Source organism: Neodiprion virginianus, chromosome 4 (genome assembly GCF_021901495.1).
Source record: "Neodiprion virginianus isolate iyNeoVirg1 chromosome 4, iyNeoVirg1.1, whole genome shotgun sequence".
Classification (NCBI taxonomy): Eukaryota; Metazoa; Arthropoda; class Insecta; order Hymenoptera; family Diprionidae; genus Neodiprion; species Neodiprion virginianus.
This window is the reverse complement of record NC_060880.1, coordinates 14451245-14477918: the sequence shown is the minus strand read 5'-3', so window position 1 is coordinate 14477918 and position 26674 is coordinate 14451245. Positions and strand designations below refer to the sequence as shown.

General features: G+C 39.0%; 7 protein-coding genes across 11 annotated transcripts; 3 read left to right on the top strand and 4 right to left on the bottom strand.

The window, feature by feature from the left end:
- Nucleotides 1-1335: 1335 nt before the first annotated feature.
- On the top strand, nt 1336-6124 carry LOC124301934 (mediator of RNA polymerase II transcription subunit 24). 2 transcript variants are annotated; one of them, XM_046757572.1, is made up of 13 exons: nt 1336-1437; nt 1525-1557; nt 1645-1800; nt 1876-2001; nt 2083-2416; nt 2502-2924; nt 3165-3348; nt 3665-4040; nt 4122-4567; nt 4650-4742; nt 4802-5092; nt 5179-5626; nt 5705-6124. In XM_046757572.1, exons 3-13 carry the CDS (start codon nt 1669-1671, stop codon nt 5849-5851), a joined length of 3000 nt encoding a protein of 999 aa, XP_046613528.1. In that variant the 5' UTR covers nt 1336-1437; nt 1525-1557; nt 1645-1668; the 3' UTR covers nt 5852-6124. The 2 variants fall into 2 exon arrangements, with proteins under 2 accessions (XP_046613528.1, XP_046613527.1); XM_046757571.1 differs by having other exon boundaries at nt 1342-1800.
- LOC124301953 (Parkinson disease protein 7 homolog) lies at nt 6017-7797 on the bottom strand. The gene is made up of 5 exons (XM_046757627.1): nt 7455-7797; nt 7212-7373; nt 6951-7152; nt 6693-6871; nt 6017-6615 (listed from the first exon to the last, which is right to left on the bottom strand). The coding sequence occupies exons 1-5, from the start codon at nt 7647-7649 to the stop codon at nt 6268-6270; spliced, it is 1086 nt and encodes a 361-aa protein (XP_046613583.1). The 5' UTR covers nt 7650-7797; the 3' UTR covers nt 6017-6267.
- Nucleotides 7798-7860: 63 nt separating this feature from the next.
- Nucleotides 7861-10767, bottom strand: LOC124301949 (inactive peptidyl-prolyl cis-trans isomerase FKBP6). 2 transcript variants are annotated; one of them, XM_046757615.1, is made up of 7 exons: nt 10660-10767; nt 10179-10572; nt 9791-10052; nt 9256-9716; nt 8984-9172; nt 8761-8872; nt 7861-8626 (listed from the first exon to the last, which is right to left on the bottom strand). In XM_046757615.1, the coding sequence occupies exons 2-7, from the start codon at nt 10220-10222 to the stop codon at nt 8321-8323; spliced, it is 1374 nt and encodes a 457-aa protein (XP_046613571.1). In that variant the 5' UTR covers nt 10223-10572; nt 10660-10767; the 3' UTR covers nt 7861-8320. The 2 variants fall into 2 exon arrangements, with proteins under 2 accessions (XP_046613571.1, XP_046613573.1); XM_046757617.1 differs by lacking the exon at nt 10660-10767 and having other exon boundaries at nt 10179-10613.
- A 30-nt stretch (nt 10768-10797) lies between these two features.
- On the top strand, nt 10798-11350 carry LOC124302832 (NAD-dependent protein deacylase-like). The gene is made up of 2 exons (XM_046759400.1): nt 10798-11028; nt 11132-11350. Exons 1-2 carry the CDS (start codon nt 10798-10800, stop codon nt 11348-11350), a joined length of 450 nt encoding a protein of 149 aa, XP_046615356.1.
- A 647-nt stretch (nt 11351-11997) lies between these two features.
- On the bottom strand, nt 11998-15838 carry LOC124301936 (fanconi-associated nuclease 1-like). 3 transcript variants are annotated; one of them, XM_046757579.1, is made up of 8 exons: nt 15784-15838; nt 14621-15595; nt 14110-14515; nt 13899-14036; nt 13376-13813; nt 12865-13276; nt 12660-12782; nt 11998-12518 (listed from the first exon to the last, which is right to left on the bottom strand). In XM_046757579.1, the coding sequence occupies exons 2-8, from the start codon at nt 15552-15554 to the stop codon at nt 12273-12275; spliced, it is 2697 nt and encodes an 898-aa protein (XP_046613535.1). In that variant the 5' UTR covers nt 15555-15595; nt 15784-15838; the 3' UTR covers nt 11998-12272. The 3 variants fall into 3 exon arrangements, with proteins under 3 accessions (XP_046613535.1, XP_046613536.1, XP_046613534.1); XM_046757580.1 differs by having other exon boundaries at nt 11998-12139; nt 12407-12518; nt 14621-15814; XM_046757578.1 differs by having other exon boundaries at nt 15687-15812.
- A 113-nt stretch (nt 15839-15951) lies between these two features.
- LOC124301931 (protein MMS22-like) lies at nt 15952-23842 on the top strand. The gene is made up of 19 exons (XM_046757567.1): nt 15952-16390; nt 16464-16598; nt 16702-16855; nt 17657-17893; nt 18011-18136; nt 18229-18438; nt 18580-18827; nt 18978-19069; nt 19147-19322; nt 19436-19591; nt 19680-19929; nt 19987-20221; nt 21494-21590; nt 21666-21860; nt 21958-22131; nt 22225-22578; nt 22685-22887; nt 22951-23139; nt 23247-23842. The coding sequence occupies exons 1-19, from the start codon at nt 16176-16178 to the stop codon at nt 23317-23319; spliced, it is 3519 nt and encodes a 1172-aa protein (XP_046613523.1). The 5' UTR covers nt 15952-16175; the 3' UTR covers nt 23320-23842.
- LOC124301956 (high mobility group protein 20A-like) lies at nt 23028-26575 on the bottom strand. Its single transcript, XM_046757631.1, has 7 exons — nt 25905-26575; nt 25601-25781; nt 25319-25433; nt 25033-25197; nt 24887-24968; nt 24590-24805; nt 23028-24489 (listed from the first exon to the last, which is right to left on the bottom strand). The coding sequence occupies exons 1-7, from the start codon at nt 25987-25989 to the stop codon at nt 24353-24355; spliced, it is 981 nt and encodes a 326-aa protein (XP_046613587.1). The 5' UTR covers nt 25990-26575; the 3' UTR covers nt 23028-24352.
- Between the last annotated feature and the right edge of the window lie 99 nt (nt 26576-26674).

The following is a 26674-nucleotide window of genomic DNA, read 5'->3' as shown; positions in this document are numbered from 1 at the left end:
TAAAGATAGGTAGGTCCGGTCAAAAGTACAGACCACTTTTTTTTTTTTAGTGGGCCGGTGTTATTAAAAAAACAATACATTTGTTTTTAGTAATCTCTATTTTTCATTACTGTCAAAACTTTTCCTTATTAAAAAAAGAGGCGCCAAAAACGGGGAACAAATCGATTCACTCTCGGAATTTTATTGTTTCAATTATTTGTTCTCTTCTGGGTTACCCCCACTACAAAAAGGGTGGGTTCAGTAAAAAAAAAGCAAAAGGAAAGAAGGAAAAAATCGACCGGCTCTGGAAATTTTCTTTCTTTCATTTGTTTTTTTTTCTCCGAAAATACAAAATCAAAAGCCGGGATTGAATTTAAAAAAAATAAATAAATAAAGAGTGAACTGCGATCGAACCCGTGTCCCGCATCACTCCATCCTCATGTTGTTTGTTTTTTTTGAGGAGGAAACCATATTTATTTAGATGAACAATAAATGTACAATATTTACAATGTTGCGCTTGTAATTATCTTAGTTTATGTAACTCCGGCTGAAATTTTAAGCTCAATCTAACATTTTGTTTTACGTTAAGTGGTTAACTTATTTTTTAGTGTTTTGTTTAAGACTTGAATGCAGTATCATAGCAAAGGCAGCAGTAATTAACTTAAATACAGGAAAACTTCGCGCAAAAACCTGTGATTGAAAACTCATCCTCATGTGGTATCCACTCAGCCACACCACAGCTACGTCCGTGAGCGCGCGTTTGCTCGGTATGTTTATGGAGCTTGCTTGGAATTCGCTGATGCTTCTCTGGAAGATTCAGTTCGAGAAAAAAAAAATTTCCCCCAACCACTTGCCCATTGCACATTTTGCATAAATGTTATCGAGCTGGCGTCGTATATTTTTCCATAAACTGCGTGTACAAATATTCGAGAACACCAGGCGTCACCTATTTTCATATCAATAAAAAAATAATATATATTAAAAAAAAAAAAAAGTATTCGGACTGGGAGTAGTTAATTAATTTGGTTCAGCGCCCGCTAATTGAATCCAAGATTTATCAAATCTGGAGATACTTTTATTCGCTGACATTCATAACTGAAACAAAAAAAATTCCAATTCTTGCATTCCTGGAAACATTTGTGCGAGCGGGGACAAGGATGCGATTGGCAACCACTTGCTCGAGCAACCGAGTGTATCTATATATACACGATTGTGGGCCACCTTCGGTGCATGGCCGCCTGGTGTCAGGTCGGAAATGGGCCACCTTCGGTGCGTGGCCGCCTAGGTGTCACGTCGACGCTCCAACTTAGCTGGTATCACGAAAAGCCGAGCGTTGGAGATCTCCCTACTCATCTCTGGTGAGTGTCAGGGGCTGTCTGAGACTATTATTAACAGAAGATGTCAAGCTGGCGATGACGTCTCGCAGTTTTCGGTTAACCTAATCACGACAACAAATACGTAATTTTATTATTCAAGAATTGTACATACGGTTTATTCGCGTTAAATGTTTTTAAAATGAATCAATGCATGGCGTCGATTTTTCAGCAATTTTCGAAACATCGTGTTGACCCGCCTAAGGTACTGTGAAATAGTCTCAACCGACGTATTGATCCTGTCTCAATACGTATGACAGACTAAAAGTATCACTAATTCGAAACTCGACAGGCTGTATTTACCTTTTGATTAATTATGCGCAATCCTCTATCGACGAGAACAATGGAGACTAAGGTTACAAGCAAGACTAGCAGCCTCAAGGCTCTGCTATTAAGGGCTTGGCGTGAACGTTGGAACGACTTACAATGGGGAATCAATATAAAAACTGTACGTACCGCTGAATTCTGGTAATCAAACGGCTGTGAAAATTTCACATTTGACTTAAATTTCACTTGTTATCAGATTTTACCAAGAGGCGTAAGCGGAGATGTCTACAATTTGGCAGATTGCATTCTGCAGCAGGCTTTAGTGGGCCCCGGACCAAATCAACTGGTGTTATCGTACTTAAAACATTCGCTGAGCTCGCAGGTTTGCCCGTTTCTTTTTCTCCTCAAATTCGAAAGGTGATATTCCAAAAATGTACTGACAATAATACATCACAACTTTCAGTTAGTGTCTTACGCAGCTGTTCTACAAAGGATAAGCAAATACGGTGCATTTCACAAGCCGCATTGTATCATAAGCCTGTTAGAGTTTCTTGAAACAATTCAAGTCGGTATAACCTGTCGAGGAAAGCCGGAGGAAGATTTATTAGCTGCCTCTGTACTTTCAATAGTGCATTGGTTGCTGCTGTGTTATCTTCACGTGCTCAAAATGCCCCAAAATAATCCATCACTCACCTATCCCACGGATTTGATCGATAAACCGGCGAGCATTCTGAAACAGATGATTAACTCCGACTTCCTCTGTGCCATGATGTGCCTAGCTAAGCACGACGATAAAGGTAGATCAAATTAAGATTTGATTTTGGGTGTAGAAATGTCTGGTACCCTGTAGAAATTAAAACATTCATTATTGTCTTTTTTCAGAACTTTATATCGAGGTGGTGAAAAAGTGCCAGGACATAGAATCTCTTCAGAAGAATAGTACAGTAAAGTCTGCAGTACCAATTGAGAGCTCGTTGAAACAGCTTTGCAACCTTGATATAGAAACATTGGCTTCGCATTCCAAGAACAACAAAAAGGAGCCGATCACTTATTGCTTGCAACCATTATTCGCTGTTCAAGTCTTGCTTAATCCAAGCACCGAAACCACAGTTCTGGTCAATCAGCTCCTGATGATACAGAGAATCAAGGGATACTCCAACGCCAAGTTGTATTCGGAAATTATTCGCGCCTGCTTCATGTGTCTGCATGACGTAACCGGAACTTCCAAAGAGTCGCTATGGGGTGCTTTTACGTTTTTGAAAGTACCACACATTTTGAAAGAATTAAACGTAACGACTTTCAGCGGTGAGAGAGCATTTTCTGTATACCGTATTGTTCCGAGTATAAGCTGACCTCAATTCCGAGACAGTATTTCAGGGTGTGTTTCTTAGTTACCCACACATAAAATGGGTCCATGTATAAGACGAGGAGGATTTTGCCAGGTGCTATCAACGACAAAATTCCTCGGCTTATATTCAGAACAATACCGTATAATAATACAGGATTGCATTTTGATGGTAATAATACTCACATTTCTCTCGATAGGTGAAGAGAAGTTGGAGTACTCCCAAGACATCTTGGACGCCTTTGAATTGCTGCTCCAATTTACTCCTCTGCTTGATATCATGGACACGGCTTGTTCCTGTAATTGCATCGAGTGCCTGCTGAACGAATTACAAAAAGTCAATTTGGTTACTGAGAAACAGGCGAAGCAGCTTAGCAGCCAACGGTAATAATTTTTATAACGGGTTCAAAATGCTCTGCAGGGACAGGGTGCTGTCTTTCGAATAGAGCTTTGGCTTAATATTATGCTGTTATCGTACTTTTCTGCATACTGGTGTTTCTATTACTCTTATTTTCTTTTTTTCTATTCTATGTACTTGCGCTTGTCGGCGTCACCTGTTTCTCTACTGCTAAAATTTTATAACTGGGCCAAAATCCCGTATAATATGAATAAATAAATAAATAAATAAATATACAAATATGTAAATATAAACAACATTCCATGGTTGACGGAATTTTCACCTTATTGTTCTGTATTACAGAGAAGGTGTAACTGCAGCATTACAGAAATTAGAACCATCAGAAACTCCCAAGCCATCAATTCCGAAAGTAATAATTCGCGCGGAACCAACTCTGGCTGGAATTCTGAAGACTCTCAATACAGATTATACGAAAATTCAGGAAGCACTGCTGAGCATGCTGTGCCAGGTACTGACTGGAAAGAGTTTCGAATTAATCCTGGCCGTTGCAACTGTCGAGGGCAAACTGAAAACCTTCGTCTCTAAACTGATAAAGTTCAACGAATGTAGTAAACAAATAAACGATGCTGTGACAGGGAAAATGGCTGCGACAAGAGCAATGCTTTTTGATGTTTCGTTTCTAATGCTCTGCTCTATCGTTCAAACATACGGATCTGAAGTGAGCTTGCTGATACTAAAACATTAAAATCCAAATCCTCTTGATTTTGTCTCAAATTTCTCTCTCCTGTTGGCTATTCAGGTGGTTCTTGAAGAAGACGGTGATTCGTTCTTTGAACAATGGGTCCGAGAGTGTATGGCAGAACGAAACAAGCCCAAATGCCCGCGTCGGATGCTCCAAAACGTTGACGCAGCTCGAGTGGACACGTTACTTGCCCAAATCAATTCCCCGGATCCAGACTTTAAGTCTAGTAACATGAAATGGCACATCGCTTGTCGCTCGGCCATGGGCGCTGTCAAAGAGCTTCTCTGCGCCTGGGAAAGTGGAGCACTCGGAGCTGGCGATGTGAAACGTGCCTTGGATGGCCTGAGAGCAGCGGCCTGCTGCTTGCCGGTATGTGCAGCAGCCTGGCTCTGCGCTCACGTCAGCATAACGCATCAAGATGCGCTCTTGAAGCCCATGAATATGGTTCAACAATTCCTGACTCCTATTTCCAGTGACGAGATGCAGGATAATTTCAAAGAAAGGTAAAATTGCGTCGATTATTCACGTCGACTCAAGGTGATTCGAAATTAAATTATCGCTTCCTAATTGATCAAACTCTTTCAGATCAAGCCTAATGTGCCAAATAATACGTAAAATGCAGTACGACGTTCATCCTCCGACGCAATCCAAGACAAAGGTGCTTTCAATGTCGCACAGGTAATTATGAAAATTTTTTTAGTTATTAACCTAGGTCTTGTTAAATCATTTTTTTTTAGTATAATATCGCGGCAGCCGATATCTGAGCAGTTGGAAACTGTGTGGCATGGAATACAGCAAAGGGGTTGGATCAACATCGAAGCTACTCAATCGCTAGAATCTTTGTTGAACACTGGCGGTTCGCTGTGGTTCGTTTCGAATTTGGTCAAAGAAGTAATGAAGTACAGATATCAAGAGGAACTGGATCAGGCAGTGGATTTGACGTTTGCAGTATTTCACTTGGACATTGAAAACTGCACCTTGGACCTGCTGCATCACGTCATTCCTCAGTACCTCTACAATAGATCGCAGTGAGAATTTTGTGCCAAATATTTTGCGGCTTTCGATTGCTCAACTACTCCAACAAAAGCGGGAGTAAAATAATTCCAAATTTCAGGAGAGAGGAGCTAGTCGAACCTCAGTCTTCTGTACTGGCGAAGCTGTGCGTTTCGTGTATCTATTCAACCTTGGAGTACAACAACTCGAACCCACCCAGAGGAAACAGTCGTAAGCGTGCAAGGTGCGAATTAGACAGCGAAGAATTAGATGCGATCGGTGTTCCGGCCAACAAAATATTGAGACTGAATGAAACGGGGGACTCGAGTTCGATATTTGACACGAGCTCTCCTCAGGCTCAGGGACAACCTAACGGGCAGAAGTCTATTCGCTTAAGAGAGCCATTGCTTACTGCGCTGAATATGTTGTTCAAAACTTTCACACTACTCGCTGGGAAGGATGGTGAAGTATCACAGCAGACGCATTTCATCCTACAATTTCTACGGTTCATTGTTCAGTGCGGCAAGGACAGGACAAAAATCGTTCTACAAGGAATGCCGCAAACTTTGGTAAGAATAGGTCATACGAAGTGAACCAAGTTTAATTTCCAGAGTTATTTCGTAAACCGAACGATATTCTTCTTTTAGGTTCCATGTTTGCTCAAAGCGCTGCCCGAGTTATTTACGACTGATTTATTACTCAAGTTGTACGATATTCAAACAACAGCAGGACGAAAAGCCACTGCGAGAGATTTATGCATGCTGCGGAACATAAATCTGAAGCCTGTAAAGTAGAATATAAGCACAAAAATGACCTGTACATCCTGTTACGTTTGTAATTGTTATTTTTTTTTTTTTTTAATCAAGTTTAGTCTCTATCGATCGAAAATAATTACTTTCCTAGTAATTCGATTACAAAGAAATTGATGCCAAAAAAAAAATCAATTTTTTTAAAACTTACTTAAAGTATAAAATTCTTTGTTCTCTGTTCCTCCTACAAATTGCTAACTCTACTAAGTTATCTGAGCGAGTGCAGCATCCATTTCGTTCGGTTCCATGTTCCTCATAGAATCAATCATGTCCTGGTGCCTTCTCGATTTCTTGAGTCTCATATGTAGTCTATCGTATATTTTCTGCATTCTGTCATTGTAGCGCGATTCTTCTCTCTCCGCATACTCTCGCATGTACCTGTCATATTCTTCCTGCGATATTTAGATGTGAGAAAAAAAAGTAAGCACCAGCATTTTAGCTTGAACCATAGACTGATGTGAAAAATCAAAGACCTGAGTCATGCACGGCATATTCGTCCACTTTTCTCTACGTTTTTTTAATTCTTCTTCATCTTCTTTGATTTGTTGTTGTAATTCTTTCTCCTCTATGCTCCTGTCTTCTTCCCTATCCTTAAGTTCTTGTCGTTGAATTTTATATTTTATCATGTATTCTTTTTCCAACATACTGGACAGAACTCTGCATTCCTCCCATTCGACAATTTCTGAATAACTCACCCCGCAGCAAGTCGAGCACGAAAATCGTTCCGCAATATTAGGATCAATTTCCTTCTAAATCATGTTACGTATTAAATGAGTTAAAAATTATTCTGAAATAGCAATTCTATAACTTCTCATTGGTTGGCTACCTTGTCTTCACGACAGCAGTATTTACAATTTCCACAACACTCTCTGCAGTATCCGTCGTCATATTTGATAGACAATTTTTCCGCAACATTTTCAGCGATGTAACGACCGCAGACTAAATGAACGAGATTCAGAGCGCACTGAATCGTGTTCGGACCACCTCTGCAGGTAATTATCTTACCTGAAAATTCATAATCCAATTTTAATCAATTTGTTTCCCCTTTTGCTGATACAATTCGTGGATGACAATTTATCATTACCATCCACGTGTACGTTATCGTCGATATATTTGTACTTCATGTATTCGGATCCTTCAATTTTGTATTTTATCAGCGGATGACACGTAAAAGTTCTTCCAGCACCTATATAATGCTTACGCAGCACCGGCACAGCATCTCCTATTGCAACTATCCACTTGTGGCTGTCCTCGAATTCTTTCAGCAGTTTACCAACCAATTCCGACTGCAGCAATTTATTATCTAGTTTACATCATTCAAATCTTACAAAATTTTCTGTCTTACCTCTCCAAGCGATTTAGCTCCTAACAAACCGCCAGGCAGAACAACCACGTCGAGAGATGGTCCTCTCAAGGCATCAGAAAGCGCTGCGTCTGCATAACAGAATATGTTACTATTGCCCCGTATGCAGTCTGAATCATCCAGACTTGCGATTACAACACTGATCTGGAATCAATAGCCAATTGAAGGTCTGCTATATTTTTAAAGTAAAGAAGTAGGACACTTAATTCAGAGTTAGTCTCTCACCCCAGCCCTTCGCATTATATCGGCCATTTGAACTATTTCAGAAATCTGTGCATCTTCAGGCATAATGATCAACGCACGCTTTCCATTATCATTGAAATTGTCCAATTCAAGCTTCTTGTTGTCCGTCGACTCAATCACCTCTACTTCTTCGTCACTCATCATATTGTCGATTTTCAGTTCTTTCAGTTCATTCATTTAAATTATGTGACTGCTCGCTTCTCTGTATTTTTTTTTTTTGACACAGTATTTTTTTCTTTGCAATAATTCTCAGTCCCGGTTATTTTTTCCATTGACATAATTTTTGGGTAAATACGAAATACGAATATAACATCGTTTATATAAATTTTCACAATAATCTGTCTATACCAAAATTTTGACTGTGTGTTTAAAGCGAAGACTGCCGAGATATGAATAGCTTTCCTTTATTTATTGATTCATTCATATTTTTCATACATAAAATAACATCTCTTATAATAATGAACGATCAATAGAATAACAAAAAGCGAAGTAACAGATAATTAATTTACCCAATCGCAGAGTGAAGGCATCAGCAAAATAATACGTAAACACGACTATTTTCACTTGTTTCATTTTTGGCCTTTGAATAAAGCAAAGCGATTGTCAAATATCAATTTTGCACGGGTATTTTTCACATTGCAGGATGACGCATGTGAAGTTTTAAACAAAACTTTCTGGCTTGCTGAGTCTACTCTATGATCAAACTTAAATCCTAGCAAGCATGCTGAATAAGGATGTCAGACGGTTGGGATATTGGAAGAAGTTTTCACACCAAACACTGTGGACTATATTCTTAAAATTAAAATATTGTACTCTAATTGAATTGGCGATGTAATGAAAATAAGTCTTTAGGCTCGTCTGGCAGGTTCGTAACTTGGTTTAGAAATGTAATAATTAGTATGGCCGAATCGTTCGTGGGATGTGAAAAACAAGCCCATAGTAGCTGCCTGCTGTTTGAAGCAATCCAATTCGCGATCATTCAACCCAGCGGGCAAAGGCTGCCGCATCACATCCGGATTATTTTTCAACTCTTCACAAAGTTCACGAGCACATTTAACATGCTCGTCCATTTCCTTGTCATTTGACTTAACCTGCAGCCATTTTGAGAACAGTTTCTTTTGCTTACTTTTGTATGCCATTATACGTTCGTTGAGCTGAAAGGAAATCAAATTCTGAGCTTGTAAGACAACAAATAACAAGTTTTATATATTATTTCTTCCAGGTGGAATTAGACCTGCAAACAAATAGTGCTTAATTTGGTAAATGATGAATCAAAATGCTCAATTACCTGTTTGATTTCTTTCACAATCCTTTGATTGTTAGGGTCGATCATCCGAGATTTGTGGAATTCCTCCATCGCTCTATCGTATTCGCCCATAGTCATCAGCGCCTTTCCATGCCTGAAAGCGAAGTAAGTTCCTGGAGTAAGTAACGAATCGAAAATTGTTTCTGCAAGGTTTACAAATTTGATAATTAGTGTTCCATCTTCAGAATGAAAAGAAATGACTTACGTAAAAAAGGCTTTTGCGTTTGGCACAGGTACATCTCTACAAACGGTACAAGCTTTACGAGGTTCACCGAGTTTGTTGTAACAGATGCCCAAATTGACATAGGCCTTGGTCAATGCTTTCTGTTGCTTAGTTTGTTCTTCCTCATTCTCCAATGCAATACTCTCCAAAATCTTAACGACCTTTTGGTACCTAAAATTTTCATCTGTTTGATTAGTGACAAGAAATAAATACGCAGAGGCATGAGATAATCTGGGTAAAAATCAATAACGAACCCTCTGGCAGCCTGTTTTGTTCTATTTCTATTGAAATCATCATTTGCAGTAGCATGAACAGCCATTGCCTTAGGAAAGGCTTTTTCCATAGACTTTCTCTCCTCCTGGTCCAAGTTGTCGTAAGTATCCGCAGCTGCATTGTCAACGAAGTCGCTCAGGTAAACAGCGAACATGACTTCCTCGTTGGGAGGAATTCTGGGAGGACATCCCATGGGTCCAAAGGCATAATCAGGATGGATGATGAAGTGAGAAATCTCGTGCTTCTTCATAGTCTGAATCCCAATTTCCAGTCCCGGTAGCAGCACTCCCTTGTTCAGTCGCACCCTCTCTGATGTCTGGCGCAAGTAAGACGAATCGAACGGTTCATCTTGATACTCAAAGTAGCCCATGTACTGGACATACACCATGGCATCCATTGGAACAACTTCCCCGACTCCGACTTGCTTCACAGACTTGAAAATCTGCCGCACAATGGATGATGATAAAAAAGTGAAAAATGAAATTTGTTTCAGGTGTAAGAAGGTTGAGGAGTTACCTTTCCTTCGCCCGTTACATCGGTCATGTTAACTTTGAGATCCTCAAAGCTTGTGTTGCATGGAACAATCTTAATTGAATCAGCCTGATTTTCACCATCGTTTTCAGGATTGGCGCTGTCCTCGTTGTCGTCGATATTCAAATATTTCATCATCTCTTCATTGCTGATGTTGCGGTTATTGAAGCCGTACACCTGGTCGTCTTCGTCATCATCGATATCGTCGCCAGCCTCCAGAACCAGATTAGGTTTGCGCATTAACTCGCTACAAAGGAAAATATAGAAATGTAGGTCAAACTCTCAACAGAACAGGAAATATTCCAGAAACAATTTCATGAATAATTTTCAAACTATCGAAATACAGTACGCGTTAATTATTCACTATATTTACCCAAGCGTGAATCCTCGCTGGGTTTTGAACTCTGTATTCGGCATCTTCAAAGATTTTCGTTAAATGTAACACGACGCGCTGTTCACTATACTTAAGTTTTAACGTGATAGCGTTGATATGAATTACAAGGATCCTATTTTCAGTTTATTGTTACCGCTCGTTACCACTAACTGGAGGAACTTAACGTCGACCAACGTCGACTGACGCCGTACGCGTTGCTGTCATAGGTTACGTTGACTGAGGATCACGAAGTATATTCGAATTCGCACCGCGAGCAAAATGGAAACTTTTTTTTCCAGCGCTTTTTTGTTATTGTCAGGTTGTATGGGGCGACGTCGAGCGGATTGTTGTGGATCAAAATGTGAAACTTTTCCCGCGAGGTCAATGGCGGTCACTAAAGATGCATAATGCTAAGATGTAATATTTATATTTCAGTAACCATGAATCAAACGATCGCACGAGAACAGTACTTAGTACTTACATTTTGTCGGTAGCCACAAGCCTCCTTGGGTAGACAGTTGTTGCTGAGCTTTGGCGAAATTTGTCGTGTGCACTGCAGTGACAGCTTAAATCCTAACCAATAAACCTAACCCTAATTAAACAACTGAAAAAAGTCTAAATGAATTCCTTTCGAAAGGCGTTGAAGGACGCCAAAAATGTATTAATTTTAACTGGAGCTGGAGTGTCGGCTGAATCCGGTGTCCCAACGTTTCGAGGTTCCGGCGGCTTCTGGAGGAATTATCAAGCCCAAAATCTTGCTACGCCGCAGGCTTTTTCAGCCAATCCATCTTTAGTTTGGGAATTCTATCATTACAGGCGAGAACTGGTGCTGAAAGTTGAGCCGAATCAGGTAATTTAAGGTCCCGATGATCAATAAAAAAATAAATAATGCATTTGTTATGCTTCTATTCTTTGAACGTGACATGACTAGAATTTGTATTCCAATTTGATAGGCACACAAGGCAATAGCGGAGTTTGAACAGCGAATGAGAAATCACGGTAATATTGTAACGATATTAACGCAGAATATCGATGGGCTTCATCAGCGTGCCGGTTCGGCCAGTGTCATCGAGCTCCACGGTTCTCTTTACAAAACAAGATGTACAAAGTGCAAGGAAGTTGTTGAGGATAGAAGCAGTCCAATCTGTCCAGCCCTTGAGGGAAAGGGGTAATGAAAAGTAACTGTAAAATCTCCTATCACAGTATCAATTTTACGATATTGCATGGGGAAAAATAAACCATATTGCATTTCTTCGCCTTCCAAGACTTCTTTCTCTCTTTCTTTTCTAATAGTTTATTGAACTTTCCACAGAGCTCCTGATCGTACTGCAAAATCGCTGCCTATTCCCGTCGATAAACTGCCAAGATGTAAAAAATCCATGTGCAAGGGTTTGCTCAGACCACATATTGTATGGTTTGGCGAAAACTTGGATAGAAGCGTGCTCCAAAGAGCTGGTGAATGTGATAAAATGACAACAATTTATGTTATTAATTATATTAAACAGTCTGATAAATTCTCTACATCACAATGTTTGTATATAAAAATATGATGCTACTCTCAATATTGGGAACTCTAGCACTCGTATACATTATCTGGTGGCGATATTTAACATCTGAGTGAGTAGATCAAGAGTGTCATGAAAGTGTCGTATTACATTTTAAAATTACAAAAACAATATCTATGTTTATAAAAATACACTTGTCTACATTTCTTTATGTACAGCGTGACCTACTCAATCTGTTGCATATTTTTACCGCTAGATGCAATTTCTTAATCCACGTCCCTGCCAGAGATCCCAATAATTATTTTTGTAAAATATTTCCAGGTGAGGCCGTAGAAAACTGTGACATTTGCCTCGTCATTGGCACCTCATCCGTCGTCTACCCCGCTGCCATGTTTGCTCCTCAAGTAGCTGACCGTGGAGTCGTCGTTGCTGAATTCAACGTAGAAAGTACTCCAGCTACAAATCAATTTCAGTAAGCATCTTTTCGACGTGTCGAGAGACCAGAAAGTTGGAGAATAATTCATGATGTTAAAACGTGCCCTTGATTAATTACTTATTTGCTAATTTGTTGATTTCTAGGTATCATTTCTCAGGTCCGTGTGCAACTACGATACCACAAGCCCTGGCTTTGTGAACAATGCAGGAAAATGAAGTCTATCAAATTATGATTGTGATAATGATTAACTACAGTGATGCGACATGAATAATAATTAAATAGCTTACTTTTAATTTCACAAAGCTCGATGTCAGCACCAAGATCTTTCAGGTATCGCATCCACAAAGTTTGTTTAGGAGATAATGTGTCCCCAGGTCCTTTGACCTCTACGATCTTGTACTGTAATAAAAACGTTGTTTTAGTTACTAACTACAACTGCCTTATCGCTTTAAACTGTGATATGGTATTTACACGGGCAGTTTCATCAATTTCAAATTATATTCTTATTAAATTAAGAATTGCAAATGCAAATTCTGTTACCCTTTTTCCCACGGGATCCCAGATCACTAAGTCGGGGAAACCCGCTTTCCACACACTGAAGTTAGACCCCATTCTCTTACAGATCCCTGCCACTATAACAGGCCCCATGCATCGCACTAGATCCTGCAATAATAAAGAGAATTGAAAATTATTAACAGTACGTAAATCTGAAACGCGTTTTCTAAACGACATTTTGATTATTTACAACAAACTGCTCATTGGAAACAGCTAGAGGCTTAGGCATGATCGATTCATAGAGACTCCGGGTCTCTAAGGAAGTTTCAATCAAACTGCATAGCTGCTCCTCGCTCAGAATTTTGATGAATTCAATCTTTCTATCAATTTCTTCTTTTCTGTTGGTGTAGAACTCCGAGGTGTATAAATCCAGAGGAGCTCTTTGGTACATGCTCAGATAAGTGCCACGAATCGGCAAAGTGTAAAGTTCTTCCCACATCAGGAGCGCAAACAATGTTACGGGAAATGAACCCTCGCAATGCCACTTGTGAATGTATCCCAATTCCTTATAATAACACACAGCTCGTTGCTCGACTCCCATGTAACCTTTGTCCCCATCCTCCAAATCCATTTTCCATGTTGTTTTCCGTCCTGTTTTATTCCTGGAAAACCGTAAAAGACGCAAAAATCAGGATTTGTGGAAATATGGAGATAAATTTAGACTGATAGTCGCAAAAGAATGTATCTCGTCTGAATCTTACCCCTGCATCACTTTGCCATGTATAGAGACCTTGCGAGGCTCTCTGAGTAGGTCCGGATTGATAAGACCTTTCAAATCTGACTGTACATCTCGATTTATGCCGTTTTTTCTCTTCGCCAACATAGAAGCTCTCTTTGTAAGAACGTGCTTTCCGATTTCTGTGACAGTCGCATGAGTCAATCCCTTTATAATTATACGAGCAGCATCATTCAGATTTTTGTTATACTTTGTTTTTATCAATGCCAGTTCATCGTACCATTCACCTTTTCTGCTCTGGCAATAGGTTTCCTGGTTTATAAGGTCATTTAGCATTTTAACCGCTTCTGGTATGTAAGATCTTTCTTTCTTGAATATTTCTAAACAAGATGTTACTATTTTCATGCATACATATTCCTCGCTGAATTTCTGAACATGACGAGGCACTCCGGTGTCTGTTTGACTGCAAAACAATTGTTAAATAAAATAAAATATGGCTGAGGTAGTATTTCAAGCTATTAGGTAAAACTATTTTGTTTCCTCGTCACCTGATGGGATTCTGTTGCAAAAGAAACATCAACCGCGAATGAGCGTCTCTTCCAATCCTTCTAAATGTGTCCCAATTTCTTGGGTCACCTCTGGGCAGCTCAAGAACAAGCTTCCACTTTTGTTTCCAGTCAACGTACCTACAGCATAGAATTGAATTAAGTTCCTCCGTATATATCAAAGAAAAATCCAGGTGCGTAAATTTTAACCTACCGCACAAGGTGATCTCTATTTTGGAAGACAGGAACCTTATGAACCTGCACTTCCGGGTATCTCAAACTACCATCTTTAATCATTGTGAGTTGAAGAAACGTGCTGGAAAGAGTTGCAGTTATTTCTTGCGCAGGTATGAAGAGGGTGATGATACGTTCTACGAGGTTTATCATCTCCTGCAGCAGGCAAGTGCAAGGTCCCAATGCATTTAGAACCCTTCTCCTTAGCACTGTAGCTGGACTTTCTCTTCCAGGAAATAAGGATTGCGTAGAACTAGTCCTCAGAATTTTTTCAATCGCTGATTCCTTAGTTTTCTGACGAGGTATGTTCGACTGCCGGGCCACATCATGAACTTCGCTTGCCGACAGTATCGTTAGAAGATTTTCAAGGGGGACTTCATTGGTATCTGAAAAGATTGAATAATTTGGCGAACCTCCAAATTTCTTCACGTCTGCTACGAGTTATTAGCTTAACAGTAGACAAATTCCAAAACAGCCAGATAGCCATTTACCGGAAGTGAAGAAGTTGTTTTCTTCCAATTCGTCGAACAGTGGATTAAGGTCTTCCGCAATTTCTGGATACTTAATAGAGGTGCGTCTCTTCCAAACGTGCGTCCTCAGAAGCATCCTTACAAAAAGTGCTTGTGATTGTTGGCTCATTGTGAGCATATCAAATATTCGATCAAGTTCATTGTCATCGAAATACCCACAGTTGATAGAGTTTGCAAAAACATCAACAATAATATTAAACATATGCTCAGCATGCTTGTCATTTGGTATATTCACCCTGTCGATACAATAAGTAGATGTTGTATCATCTATCTCAATATAGCCTCTTTCAGGTGGTTCAGAATCATTATTGCGATACACTTCTGAAAGAAAAAAATTATTCTTCGGCAAGACCCCAGTTCTAGCAAGATTCAGGATCTCTACAACCTCGGATACTTTGCTAGTATCAATCGCCTCGTCGTATATCAATTTTCTAGGGCTTCGATGTTTCAGTCTCCTTATAACTGTGCTGACTGGTGTGTTCTGGGATTTTTTCCGTGGCGACATGCTGCTGCTTCTTCTCGAGCTGGATAAGGCTCTCTTCTGGGACACATTGTTCTTAGTCGGCGTAGAGGCGGAGCTGGAATTGAATGATTCCTGGCACGAGAGAGGCTTCGGGTCGCTAACCAAGTGCCTGATACTCAGCAAGGCTTCGTCTTCACTGTCGAGCCGATCAACCAACGACGCTGTCGACAACAGGTCGCCACGATTCTCAGACAGAGAAGCCATGGCCGGTTGTTGCTTAGGATAGTTGATTCGATCCTGTTCAAGGGAATTTTCCTTCTGCTTCAGAGCCTCTCGAGGTGTTTTGATGACGATTGGAGATTTCTTGTCAGTTTGTTGTCGCCCAGCACTAACCACCTTATAATATTGGTACATGGAAGTTTGTTGAGACATGTTCGACAGCCGAATTGATGTTGTCTTTTCACTCGTCTTGACTGAAAATATTCAACTTTTTTACTAGCTGCTCTCATTCATAAGAGGTATAAATACTTATCAACTTGTTTTAACATAAATCACGTAATTTACAAAGCTGTTTATAAGTTTATTGAAGTTATCCGCTGCAACTTTTTATAATTAATCTTCATTTTCATATATAAATCTTTCATATTTAGTACAACCGCACCTCTTCGCCATCCAGTGATGATTAACGAGTGTCAGCATACATGCCACATGTTCCCGCGATCCTTGACCAATTGGAGCACCAGAAAGGGCCAAGTGGCCAATCAGGAACGTCGACCAGAATCAGTGATTAATTTTCCGCCAAAATGAGAATCGCTGCTTGTCGTTTGTTGCCACTTGCAACAGCTGATTGACATGTGTCAATTGACTCAATTCAACTCGTCACCGTAAATGGGGAAAAGAGAATTTTTCTTCTTTTACTTCCTTTTCGAGTATGCTAAATAAGAATTAATAACGTGAATAGTGGCGAACAAATTTGTCCCCTCGGTAAATCATAACGGCCGATTTTTTTTTCAATCCTAACCTTCGAACTCATCCACATGGTACTTAGGTTAGATGGAGCTGCGAGGAACGTTCGATTGTAGTGGGAAAGTGAATTCTAATGACTGGCAGCTGAACAAGTCAAGCTTATTTCTTCAACAAGAAATTAACAGCATGGTTTTCAACTCACAGGAAAGCCCTTCCTTTTTCGGGCACGTCGTTCTTTTTGGCAGCGTTATGCCGAGCTCCACTGCCGCTCTAAATCTCAAACACCTCACTACTTCCATAGAGTAAGACAATGCAACATCCAAATCTATTTCTTGTTTCGATTTGCATTTTCTTGAATTTTTTTCACTTCTACAGAATGAAGCTCAAGCTGCTCAGTCGCTGTAAAAAGAGCGAGTCTCTAACAGCACGTAAAGAAAACCAGCCAGACTTCTTTTTGGCAAGAAAAAACGTCTGTGAAGCCCTGGTTTACATACGATCGTACTTTTATAGGTGAGGCTAATTTTTCTCTCCACGTTGAGACTTGTAACGAACTGGAAAAATTATGAGAAAAATAAACCGCTATTAATTTTCCATATTTGTTTTTTCTATCCAGCATCAAATGGAACTCAGCCTTGATTAAAAATGTCGAAAATCTGATTGGAGAAGATTTTGCTGAATTGTTACTCGTGCTTAAAAAGTACATCAGAGAACTGAGAAACATTAATGACTCCATATTTCACTATGCAGGGTCCAATCTTGCTGTTGAGGTAAAGTCCCCAAAGTTTTCAAACCTCGTTTTTTTTCACTGCACATTGAGTTTTTTGTATTTATGTGTTTATTTGTTTCTTATATTTATACAGACATACTCCCTTTAAACAAAATTTACAAAAATTTAGGTAGCAAAATACAGAAATGTAGAATAATAAGATTATAGATATTCAAAACAGGCAACCATAGCATTTTTTTTTAAAGCGGTAGTTAGGTGTGTTCTTCAGATCAATTCACGTGTTACTCCTATTAGCTAAAATGCTAAATTGCGCCGAGACGGACTTAGCCAAGTATGTGTTAGAGCGGACTGGCACCTGAAAAATGATGTCGTTTCTCTTAGCTGATGTCCGTGAGACGTGAGAGTAAAACATCTTGAAGATACGAGGAGAATCGATTAAGTCGTTGAAAACTTTATATAAGAATAGTAGGTCTTGTTAGTTTTTCTAGTAGGACAAGCTGGGGATATTTAAATGTTTGCCAATCTCAGAGTATTCGTAATCTAAGAGTCTCACGGGATGATTAGTTTTATACGATACGTGTCTGAGGAGTTCTACTGCACCACCTCCAGCTGGTAAACATTACCTTTACTAAGGGGGTGCCAGATGGAAGAAGCATAGTATAGGATGGGACGAACTAACGAGAAGTATAGCATCTTCAGGGTAGATGAGGACTTAAAAGTCCTTGGAGGAACGCATAACAAACCCAAGGACTCTGGAGGCCTTGTTGATAACGTAGTTAATGTGTTCATTAAAAGTTAACTTTGAGGCAAACAAAACCCCCAGGTATTAAAAAATTTTCAGCACGTCCTGCCGCAATTTCATATGTATCATGTGCACCTCGAGCTAAGATGGTTTTGGCTGACGCTGATGGATGCCAAGGAGTACCCTGAGAATTCTTCCGCACTCAATAATCTCATGAACTACAATAAAAGTTCCTTAGGCAGCATTAACATTCCCTATCACAATCCAGATCTGGAGGAGGCAATCACCATCGTCGTGGATGACCTTATTTACGTTGCTACAAAATTATTTACGAGGGTAAGACGCGGTTCCATCACTTAATAAGTTATCCTTGTTGTCTTAGAAAATTTTAAATGTCGCTTCCGTTTGCCATTTGGTTTAACGTTCAGTATTGACAAAATTTTACTCCCCCAGATTTCCTTGGAATCAAAAAATCATAACCTCAAGATCAAGACACCGTACAGCTGCACCTGTACACGAGAATTATGGCTAATGCTTCAAATATTTATCGATGACTTGGCAGTGAAGACAGGATCAAAGGTAAAGCGTCATTAATAGCACTTGTGAAGTTTGTCTATCACAATAAACTCTATTGTATCTTACATAATTATGCGGTTTAATGAAAATTTCAGACCTTTTGGGACTATGTAAACATTGGTCTTGATATGAGATTAGGTCCCGCAACAGCAGCAATCACATCTGTATCATGGAACAGTGTCCCGGAGGAGCATTTCTTAGAGTGTAAAAATCCCGAGATGTTTTCCATCTGGTTGATATACCACTTGACTCTACTCTATGGATATAATTTGGAAGGAGTTTATACCGGAATAGCTTCGACAAGGGTATGAAGAATCATCAGTGTTCCTTTATTCAACTTGAGGCGAGATCCTGTTCTGCAAATTTTTCCACCTGATAAACAACCACCTACTCTCTATGAAAACTGGAATTTTTGATTTCATTTTTTGTCAATTACGTTTGCTCAGATTAATCCAAACCATGTACAAGTAGAGAAAATTTTGAAAATCTACTTGAACAAAGGTGGCAAGGCTGGTGAACGAGTCGAAATCGATGAAGAGCTCCAAGAAATGATACCCTTATTAAGTGTACTGACTTGCGAATGGTGGCAGCCGCGTGTTCAGATCATTTCTCTGCTCTGGGATTGTTTTCATCGGCGATTGGATCAGCCATTTCTCCTGCAAGCCACAGGACCATGGTTCGTTTCCGTAGACAAGTGAGTTACCGTTGTTTCTCATTCTAAGTCAGTATTTCATTTTTCGATTTCGTAAACAGCGCTAGTTAATCATTTAATTTGCTACATGCAGTTACGTTCTAAAGTACCTTTGCAGTATAATTCGACTAAGCAATAGTTGCTTGTTCGCAGAAAATTGCCCAGGGATATCCTGAAACAAGTTAAACAGAGATTAGACAATAACACGTGCACATCGTCTTATGGAATGTTTCTTCGATTGCTAGGTAAAAAATTTAAACAACTTACCTGACGTATTCTACAAGGATTAATCCTAATATTCTACATCTCCCTCTACTCTTAGGTATATTTTTGCGGAAAACACAAGTCGAGGTCGATCCCAAGTATTGGAATCAGATAAAAGGCAGAATATATTCTAAATTCACAAAAAGTAAGGTGGAAGAATTTTCTGTCGTTGGACTCTACAATTTTATTTCACTGTTCGTTACTCTTGCACTGACGACAAATATTTCGCAAGTTGTAAGTACTTTTTAATCCATCTTTCAACGGCAATATATTCAGGCAGAATACAGAATTTTAAATCTTTTAACATGGTCTATTATTATTTTCTTACTTTCAATCCACCTCCACAGTGTACTATGATGCTGGATCTTTTGCCTTCGGTACTTGCTGAAAACAGAGATCAACAAAGTCGAATTATAGCATGGAAGGGGGAGCTCGTGGTTTTCCTCCTGTTCGCCGAGCAAAAGATAAGCTTTGAAAAGATCTGTGAAAGATTTTTAAAAGAGGTATAGTGAAGGGACAATAAGAGATATTTGGCTTCTTTAATTCAAAAGTTCACCCACCAAACTCGTGTTTGACATTTTATATCTTAAGGTAGACGTGATCAGCTGTCGCAAGGATGAAACCTCGCGCTCAATGCTATCTGCGTACGTAGATGTGTTGGACGAAATTTTAACATCTAGCGAAGAAATGGAACTTTCCGAACACTTATTCATCGGTGGATGGATAGACAGATACTTTCTGGAGTGCCCCAGAGCCAAAGTCAAGACGTTGATCACGGTGCTTATCAACGTCTTTAACAAATGTATTCAGCTGAGGAGTTTGAGCGACGAAACGATATCAGGTGCGTTTACAAGCAATTAGAGTTGATTCGATTTCACCTCATATTTTTCCATCGCAGCGCGAAATGGAATCCGACCAATGTTAGATGCCCTTTGGAAGCACGTAGCAAGTAGAGTTAGAACATTGGTATTCGACATGCAAATATATGGCGACGATTACCACATTCTGTCGGAACTTGCGATGAGATTTACTTTGGAAGCATTGAAAGAACCGGAGACAGCTGCTCGATATCAACACAAATTTGTTTCGCTATTCAAACACTTTGTTTCCTCGCCCATGATCAAAGATGTTAGGTGAGAAAAAAATTAAAAATCTATGGTCTGGCGGGATTTTTGCTCCGCTGGGTTAAATCATTTCTTAGTGATAGGGTTCAGTATGTGAAGGTTTTTAATCGTGTTTCTTTAGCTATTAAGGTTACTTCTGGTGTAGGTCAAGGTACACACCTTGGTCCTTTGTTTTTCCTAATCTATATCGACGATATTAGCCTGGTTCTATAATCTGTTAAGTTCTCATATTTCACTGACGATGGCAAAATACTTAAGGCTTTTACAAATCTCTATGACAGGGTGCTCATACAGAATGACCTAGACTGCCTGTTCTGTTGGTTCAGTCTTTACGGTTTAGTTTCCAGTATCGAAAAGTGCTTCTGTCTTAATTTTGGTAAGCATCTGCAGACTACTGACTTAAGATATTACGTACTTAATAAATCGCCTTTAAAGTAGGTAAATGAAGCAAAGGACTTGGGGGTCTATTTTGACAGCAAAACGACATTTAATAAACATTTCGACTATGTCGTTTCCAAATCTCGTAGGAAGATCAATTTTGACAATCGTTTATTTTCATCACTTAAGAATGCTGCTACTTTTCGTTCACTTTATTATTCGTACATTTTTCCCTGTCTGACTTGTTGTTCTGTTATCTGGAGACCTTGGACCTTCACAGCTGCCCATAATCTTGAAAATTTCAATAATTTTTTTTTTACGGTTTGTGGCCTATAGAATTGGGAAGCCCATACATACTTTTTCGTGACCACGACTACAGCACTGTTGCATTTACCCTGGGTATTCCTACGTTGTCTTCTGCTGTGTGCAGATTTTATGTGGTGTTTGCCTTTAAAGTCTTGCGTAATATCATTGATTGTAGTGAACTACTTTGTGAATTCTGTTTCTTTGTTTCAGCTCGACCTTTGCGGCATAACAATTTTTTATTCTACTCTAATTATACTCATGACTCTGGCTCGCTTATTTTCAAGCTTTCATCACTCTGCACCGAAAATGCTGAGTGGCTTGACATATATAACTGCACATTACATTTCGTCTCTCGTTAATCACGCAAACCGTTTTCGTATAATTAGTGACTCTAATACTCTATTTCTTTACTTATTACTTATTTTTTCTTCCCATGTACCACCATGTAAATTAATTTTTTTTTAAATTTTGTTATCATTCTACTTTGTGAAAGAGTTTTAACCCCTGAAGACATAAATAAATAAATATATAAATAAATGGAGTAAATTCTATCTTCACCAGCTTTAAAATACTGTCACAAAAAATCAATGTTTGCAGAATTATAAGATCATACTTGGCCCTGATTCTGCAAGATGAAGATGCCGTTTGCGAGCTAAGGAAAGAAGTTAAGAACTTCGATACAATCATCATACAGGTTGGCACTATTTAATCGATGATGGATATTTTGTATGTCGACAATAAATCATCTTCAAATCTCATTTTTCTATAGGCATGGATAAAGTGCTGCGTTATGAAACCAGACATCGAAAATACAGAGTTAAAGAATCTAACTCTTTACCTGATCGAGACGGACGAGATGGCTCAAGTATTTCAATCAACCTCTGAGCTAATTGCTGCTACAGATAGTAAAGAGCCAATTATTCTGTTCATCAAAACGATCATGAAGCGACATCAAAGTTTGCAGGTATTGTGGATCGAAACAAAGCTTTTAAACTAGCCAAAAAATGAAAATGAACAAATGCTCATTGATAAAACTCGACATTACATATTCCATTTGAAAGACAGAACAGGAGCGTTTATGGATTGCCGGGAAGTGCAGAGAATACTTTGCCCAAATAGACAAATGGGCGTCACAACTGATCACGGAAGAAACCAAGGAGACTGATTTAACATACTGGATTTACCGATGCATCGGAACTCTAATATTCTATTGCGGGCCAATTTTGTACGTCAAGGTGCGTTATGTTCACAATTGTTCATGTCTTTTATTCAAATTTATCTATTGAAACCAATGATTTCGTTTTTTTTTTCACATTCTTCCATCACAGACTCAGCCAAATAACATGCTTGTAACTTTGATCAAAAAGTTTGTGTTGCCACCGGATAAACCTCCGTACGTCATGAATATTGGAAAGAGGATTTTCTCGTGGATAATTTTAGGAATTGGAAACTTGAATGTCAGAGGTGACCTCAGCCTTCAATCGCTGATAAAAAATCTGTTCGAAGCTTATTTACCGCTGCTGATTACCGACACGTTTAAAACTGGGAGTTACAAAATTTCCGAAAAACTGTTGTACATTTTTCACGACAATAATGCCGATTATTTAAGACTGATTTTGGACAAACTCTCCGTCAATTTCATAGTTTGTCGAGATGTTGTGACACATGAACACTGTTATTTGGTGAGTGAAATCATCTGTAAAAAATTATGTCTTTGTGACTGTGTAGAATAATCTCAATTATCAGAGTTATCGATAAATGGTTCATCGTTAAATTAACATTGCACAGGTGATGTTACTCTTCAGGAATTTAATAAATGGTGGAAGGTCTTACGGACCTCATATCATTGATACGATAATATCAGTTTGTCTTCCTCATGTAATCACGTGTTACATGAAAGTTCGCGATTTTCACGCACATAGGCAGCAAACAATCGATCTAATTTCCGATCTTACGTCAAATCCATACTACAGAGAAAATCCAAAAAAAAGGTAATCCGTATGATGATTCATATTTTTTATTCAGTGAATTATTCATTTCAATTGTATTTCCAGAGAGGAAATCAAACTAATCATCATGAACACAGTGCAAAAGTACATGACAACATCTTCAAATATTTTTTTCGAATTCATCGCCTCGGTTTGTGATTTAATTCCAGAAGTCACGCTGTTTATTTATTCGAGAATTGAAAGAACAATCGTTGAATTAGAGGCCAACCGATATCCACACGTCTCAAATCTGAGGTAAGACAAGTGGCTGTTTAGAACGTTTTTAAAGCTTGTAGTATCTAGTAGGAACTGAATTTCCTTCATTCCTGATTTTATCTATACATATATATTTTTTTTTGCAGGTTTTTTTTAAACAGGGTAAAAGCACGGACAAAACCGATGGTGGAAGATTTTGATTTGATTAAGAATAAATGAGCAATAATTTTATTGGTCATAGTAACATTATTGATAATTGTCCAATAGTAGTGACGTTGTAAATAAGATTATCCAATGTGAAATATATACCTTGATAATTAATTGTAAGCGAATATAGTATGCAAGAGATTGATTATTGATTACCAGTGATGATGAAATTAAATCTCAGTTACTATGAAGTAGTTTTATTGTTATTTTTATAATAATTATTATTAATCCTACCAATATTAATGATTTGCACATTTGATTAACAATGATTAAGCTCAAAATCATACTCAAGACTCTGTAAATCTCTGGCAGTTTACATTCCATAATAACTCTCAGAGTAAAACCTTTTCGTGCCAATTTATGAAAACCAAAATGGAATAATACAATCATTCGAAGTAAGATTGAATAAAATCTATAGCCATTTTGTTAATGAGCTTCGTGTAATTACTGCAGTTAAAAATAATACGACACTTAATCCTCAAGGGAAACAAGGAATTGAACCAAAATGAGCTGCGTAGCTGAAAGTTTAATTAAATTGAAGACAAAAAACAAAATAAAAATACTAGTAATAATTGAATGTTTCAGAGATAACTTTTTCTTCTCCCTCACTTCTACATAACTCAAGTAATTAAATTACACTTTACACGTACGTTTAAGAGCTAATCTAAAGCTATCGATTCAAATACATGATCATTGCGAACTTTCGCAGTGCTATATACAACATAGGGCGTTTACTCACACTTCTTTTATAAAGTGGTCGAACGTCCTTCTCATGATTTAGATTTATTTTCACCCAGTATCTCTGTGTCTCGTTACCACAGTGGTTACATGACTCGATTCTTTTACTCAGAAGTTCCGTTTCTTCCAACTCAACAAGGAATAGGAAGATTTTTGTCATTTTTACCAAACCGATAGAGTTCAACTTGGTTCAGTTCCATCAATAAACTCATTTTCGATGGGAATGACGCGAGCGATGATGTTTCAAGGTCGTTATAGAGTTTGTAGTAATTGGGATCGTTGCTGTTGTCGTTACAGGGGGTGACCGTCATCCAATCAACTCCAGGCGTGATACCGCGGCACGAACGGTATTTCGCAGTCCAGGATCTACGTTACTGCTAAGTAGAGATTCTAGTCTCTCGACGTATCCGTCGATATTCTGCAAGGTAGCGCCGTCGTGAGTGCCTAACAATGGGGAAAATAGATAAGGTTACAGTACAGGAGTATTAGGTTCTGAAAGCGGTGCCACAATGGTTTGTATAATCTTTTTTTAGGATCAAACTACCTTGTAAAGGTATAGTAGCAAAGCTCCCTGCTAATTGGGATCGTAGCGAGTCGAGATGACGCTGAAGCGATTGATTAGTCGCACGCTGCTGGCTTGTTTCGGACTCTAATCTATTGACAGCGGCGTGCAAACTGTCTACATGGCGCTGAAGGACTGCGTTTTGAGCCTCATAATCGGAGGTGGCTTTTCGTAGCTGGCGCAACTCAGCTTCGCAAGCTGAGGGAAAATAATTGATATGAGGATTGTCTTGCATTAGGATAATGTAATAAATATATGCTGAAATGTTCAAGATATTACCTTTGTTATGATCCAAAAATTCTTCTGTAAAAATTGGAATATCAAATCCAGAGAAATCGTGATCCTTCTCTTGCTGTACTTCCTAAAAAAGAATATTAATTCATTTCAAAAAGACTGAATTAACGACAGTGCTGCATGATACGTACATTTTGTTCCAAGGTTGGTTCCGTTCCGTTTCTCTCTTTTTTATTCTCACTGAGCTTCTCGTTGTTCTGTTTTTCACTAAACAAACGATATGCTTCAGTTTGCTTGTAGTCAGTGATCTCCCGGTTGTAACGTTCCTTGTCCTGCTCAGCAGCATCTAGATATTGCTATAACAACCACAGAATGAATGTTCAAAAAAAATGATCTTCCTCAGAGTCTGGAAGCTGCAGAAATTAGCTGTAAAATAATGTTGTCAACAAGGTTCAACTTTTGGTTCTCAAAACTCACCTGTTTCTGATCTACCGGTAGTGAACTCCACTCCGCAGCTAGCATCTTAGTAATCTCGGGAAACGGTATGGAGGGATTCTCAGTCCTCACCTTTTCTCGCCGATCGTTCAAGAATCTGAAGGATACAGAAAGAATTTGGCACCATTCAAAAATAAGTAAAAGCATCTTTCGACTGAACTTTGCCAACAGATTGTTTGAGTGGTTATTGCGTAGCAACCAGAAGAAATGTGTCCCGACTTTCTAAAGACAACTGAGTAGGCAGCGCAAGTCAAAGATTCTCACCGAAAATATCCAGTCAGTGGCTGTTTGGGTGCCGTTGCATCACGAGGAGTCTTTTTCCGTTTTTTACCCCTACTAACGGAAGCTGTGCCGCTACTGGCGACGACGGCAGTTTGGCCTTTTTTTTGGTCGCTATCTACACCAGAGTCAGGGACTTTGTCTTCTACAGTTCCAGGTGATTTGTCTGTGAAGAAGAAGGATAAAAAATCATGAACAATGTGAAGTCAGATGTTGGTAGTACGGAAATTCAATATTCACAGGTGGCTGGTATTTTTCAAAGCGCTGTGTTATTACAGATGGTACTCACTGTTCTCAGCTTCTCCATTGAGGGCAGGTTGCGCTGACCCTCCATTTAGTTCGACCATTTCGTTGGTAACAGCAGTTTCACTCATTCTTCGATATTCTCAAGCTAATTAATAATCATAGACGCATATCGGATTGAACATGGATCGAAACATGTCGAGATCCAGGTGACGAACAATGCGTTTTTTGAATTCAATGAAAAGAAACTGCCAACAAGATCGTTGAGTAATTGAGAATTTTTCAATCACTCACTCTCAGAGATATTTGTTTACAAAGATCCGCCTGCTCTTCCTCTATGCATACAATCCCTAAAAACAGCTCGACAAAAACCAGACTTCGAAAACTGACACTTCGCAAGCCTTGCAATCTCGGCTCTATTATTTCCATAAATAACGCGCGATGCTGTTATTATTTAATGCTCGTCAAAAAGAACTCGAAATGACGCTTCTTTGAGGTTATGATTTCAATTTTTGTACGTCTCAGCCACGAACCTTGGCAAGAAGGACTGTCGACCAAACGCATGACGTAAAAACGGTTGAATTGAACGGATAAAAGAGCGCCCCCTAATCCACGGCTGGTAAATGAATGCCTCGTTTGAATGTCGTTTGTTCGATTTTATTTGTTATGATCTTCACTCCTTCAGTAACGCCTTCAGTCGACGTGATTAAATTTAGATTTGTTTTAAATAACATTCACAAAATGAAATCCTGTGCACACATAGTGATGCACGACAAAGGAAAAGATCGTTCCAGATCTTCTAGAAGATCTAGAGAA

Bases quoted from the DNA above. Each gene is read 5' to 3' on its own strand.
- LOC124301934 (XM_046757572.1), top strand. From the start codon at position 1,669: ATGCGCAATCCTCTATCGACGAGAACAATGGAGACTAAGGTTACAAGC. The intron at 2,002-2,082 runs GTTTGCCCGTTT...CACAACTTTCAG, and splicing joins AACATTCGCTGAGCTCGCAG to TTAGTGTCTTACGCAGCTGT. The intron at 3,349-3,664 runs GTAATAATTTTT...TCTGTATTACAG, and splicing joins AAGCAGCTTAGCAGCCAACG to AGAAGGTGTAACTGCAGCAT.
- LOC124301953 (XM_046757627.1), bottom strand. From the start codon at position 7,649: ATGAATGAACTGAAAGAACTGAAAATCGACAATATGATGAGTGACGAA. The intron at 7,374-7,454 runs GTGAGAGACTAA...TATTGATTCCAG, and splicing joins ATATAATGCGAAGGGCTGGG to ATCAGTGTTGTAATCGCAAG. The intron at 7,153-7,211 runs GTAAGACAGAAA...AAATTGCTGCAG, and splicing joins GAGCTAAATCGCTTGGAGAG to TCGGAATTGGTTGGTAAACT.
- LOC124301949 (XM_046757615.1), bottom strand. From the start codon at position 10,222: ATGCCGAATACAGAGTTCAAAACCCAGCGAGGATTCACGCTTGG. The intron at 9,717-9,790 runs GTAACTCCTCAA...ATTGTGCGGCAG, and splicing joins ATGTAACGGGCGAAGGAAAG to ATTTTCAAGTCTGTGAAGCA. The intron at 9,173-9,255 runs GTTCGTTATTGA...TGAAAATTTTAG, and splicing joins ACAAAACAGGCTGCCAGAGG to GTACCAAAAGGTCGTTAAGA.
- LOC124302832 (XM_046759400.1), top strand. From the start codon at position 10,798: ATGAATTCCTTTCGAAAGGCGTTGAAGGACGCCAAAAATGTATTAATT. The intron at 11,029-11,131 runs GTAATTTAAGGT...CCAATTTGATAG, and splicing joins TGAAAGTTGAGCCGAATCAG to GCACACAAGGCAATAGCGGA.
- LOC124301936 (XM_046757579.1), bottom strand. From the start codon at position 15,554: ATGTCTCAACAAACTTCCATGTACCAATATTATAAGGTGGTTAGTGCT. The intron at 14,037-14,109 runs GTAGGTTAAAAT...TCTATGCTGTAG, and splicing joins AATAGAGATCACCTTGTGCG to GTACGTTGACTGGAAACAAA. The intron at 13,814-13,898 runs GTGACGAGGAAA...ATTGTTTTGCAG, and splicing joins TTGCAACAGAATCCCATCAG to TCAAACAGACACCGGAGTGC.
- LOC124301931 (XM_046757567.1), top strand. From the start codon at position 16,176: ATGGAGCTGCGAGGAACGTTCGATTGTAGTGGGAAAGTGAATTCTAAT. The intron at 22,132-22,224 runs GTGCGTTATGTT...CTTCCATCACAG, and splicing joins GGCCAATTTTGTACGTCAAG to ACTCAGCCAAATAACATGCT. The intron at 22,579-22,684 runs GTGAGTGAAATC...AACATTGCACAG, and splicing joins CACATGAACACTGTTATTTG to GTGATGTTACTCTTCAGGAA.
- LOC124301956 (XM_046757631.1), bottom strand. From the start codon at position 25,989: ATGAGTGAAACTGCTGTTACCAACGAAATGGTCGAACTAAATGGAGGG. The intron at 25,782-25,904 runs GTGAGTACCATC...TCTTCTTCACAG, and splicing joins CAATGGAGAAGCTGAGAACA to ACAAATCACCTGGAACTGTA. The intron at 24,806-24,886 runs GTAATATCTTGA...ATTTTCCCTCAG, and splicing joins ATTTTTGGATCATAACAAAG to CTTGCGAAGCTGAGTTGCGC.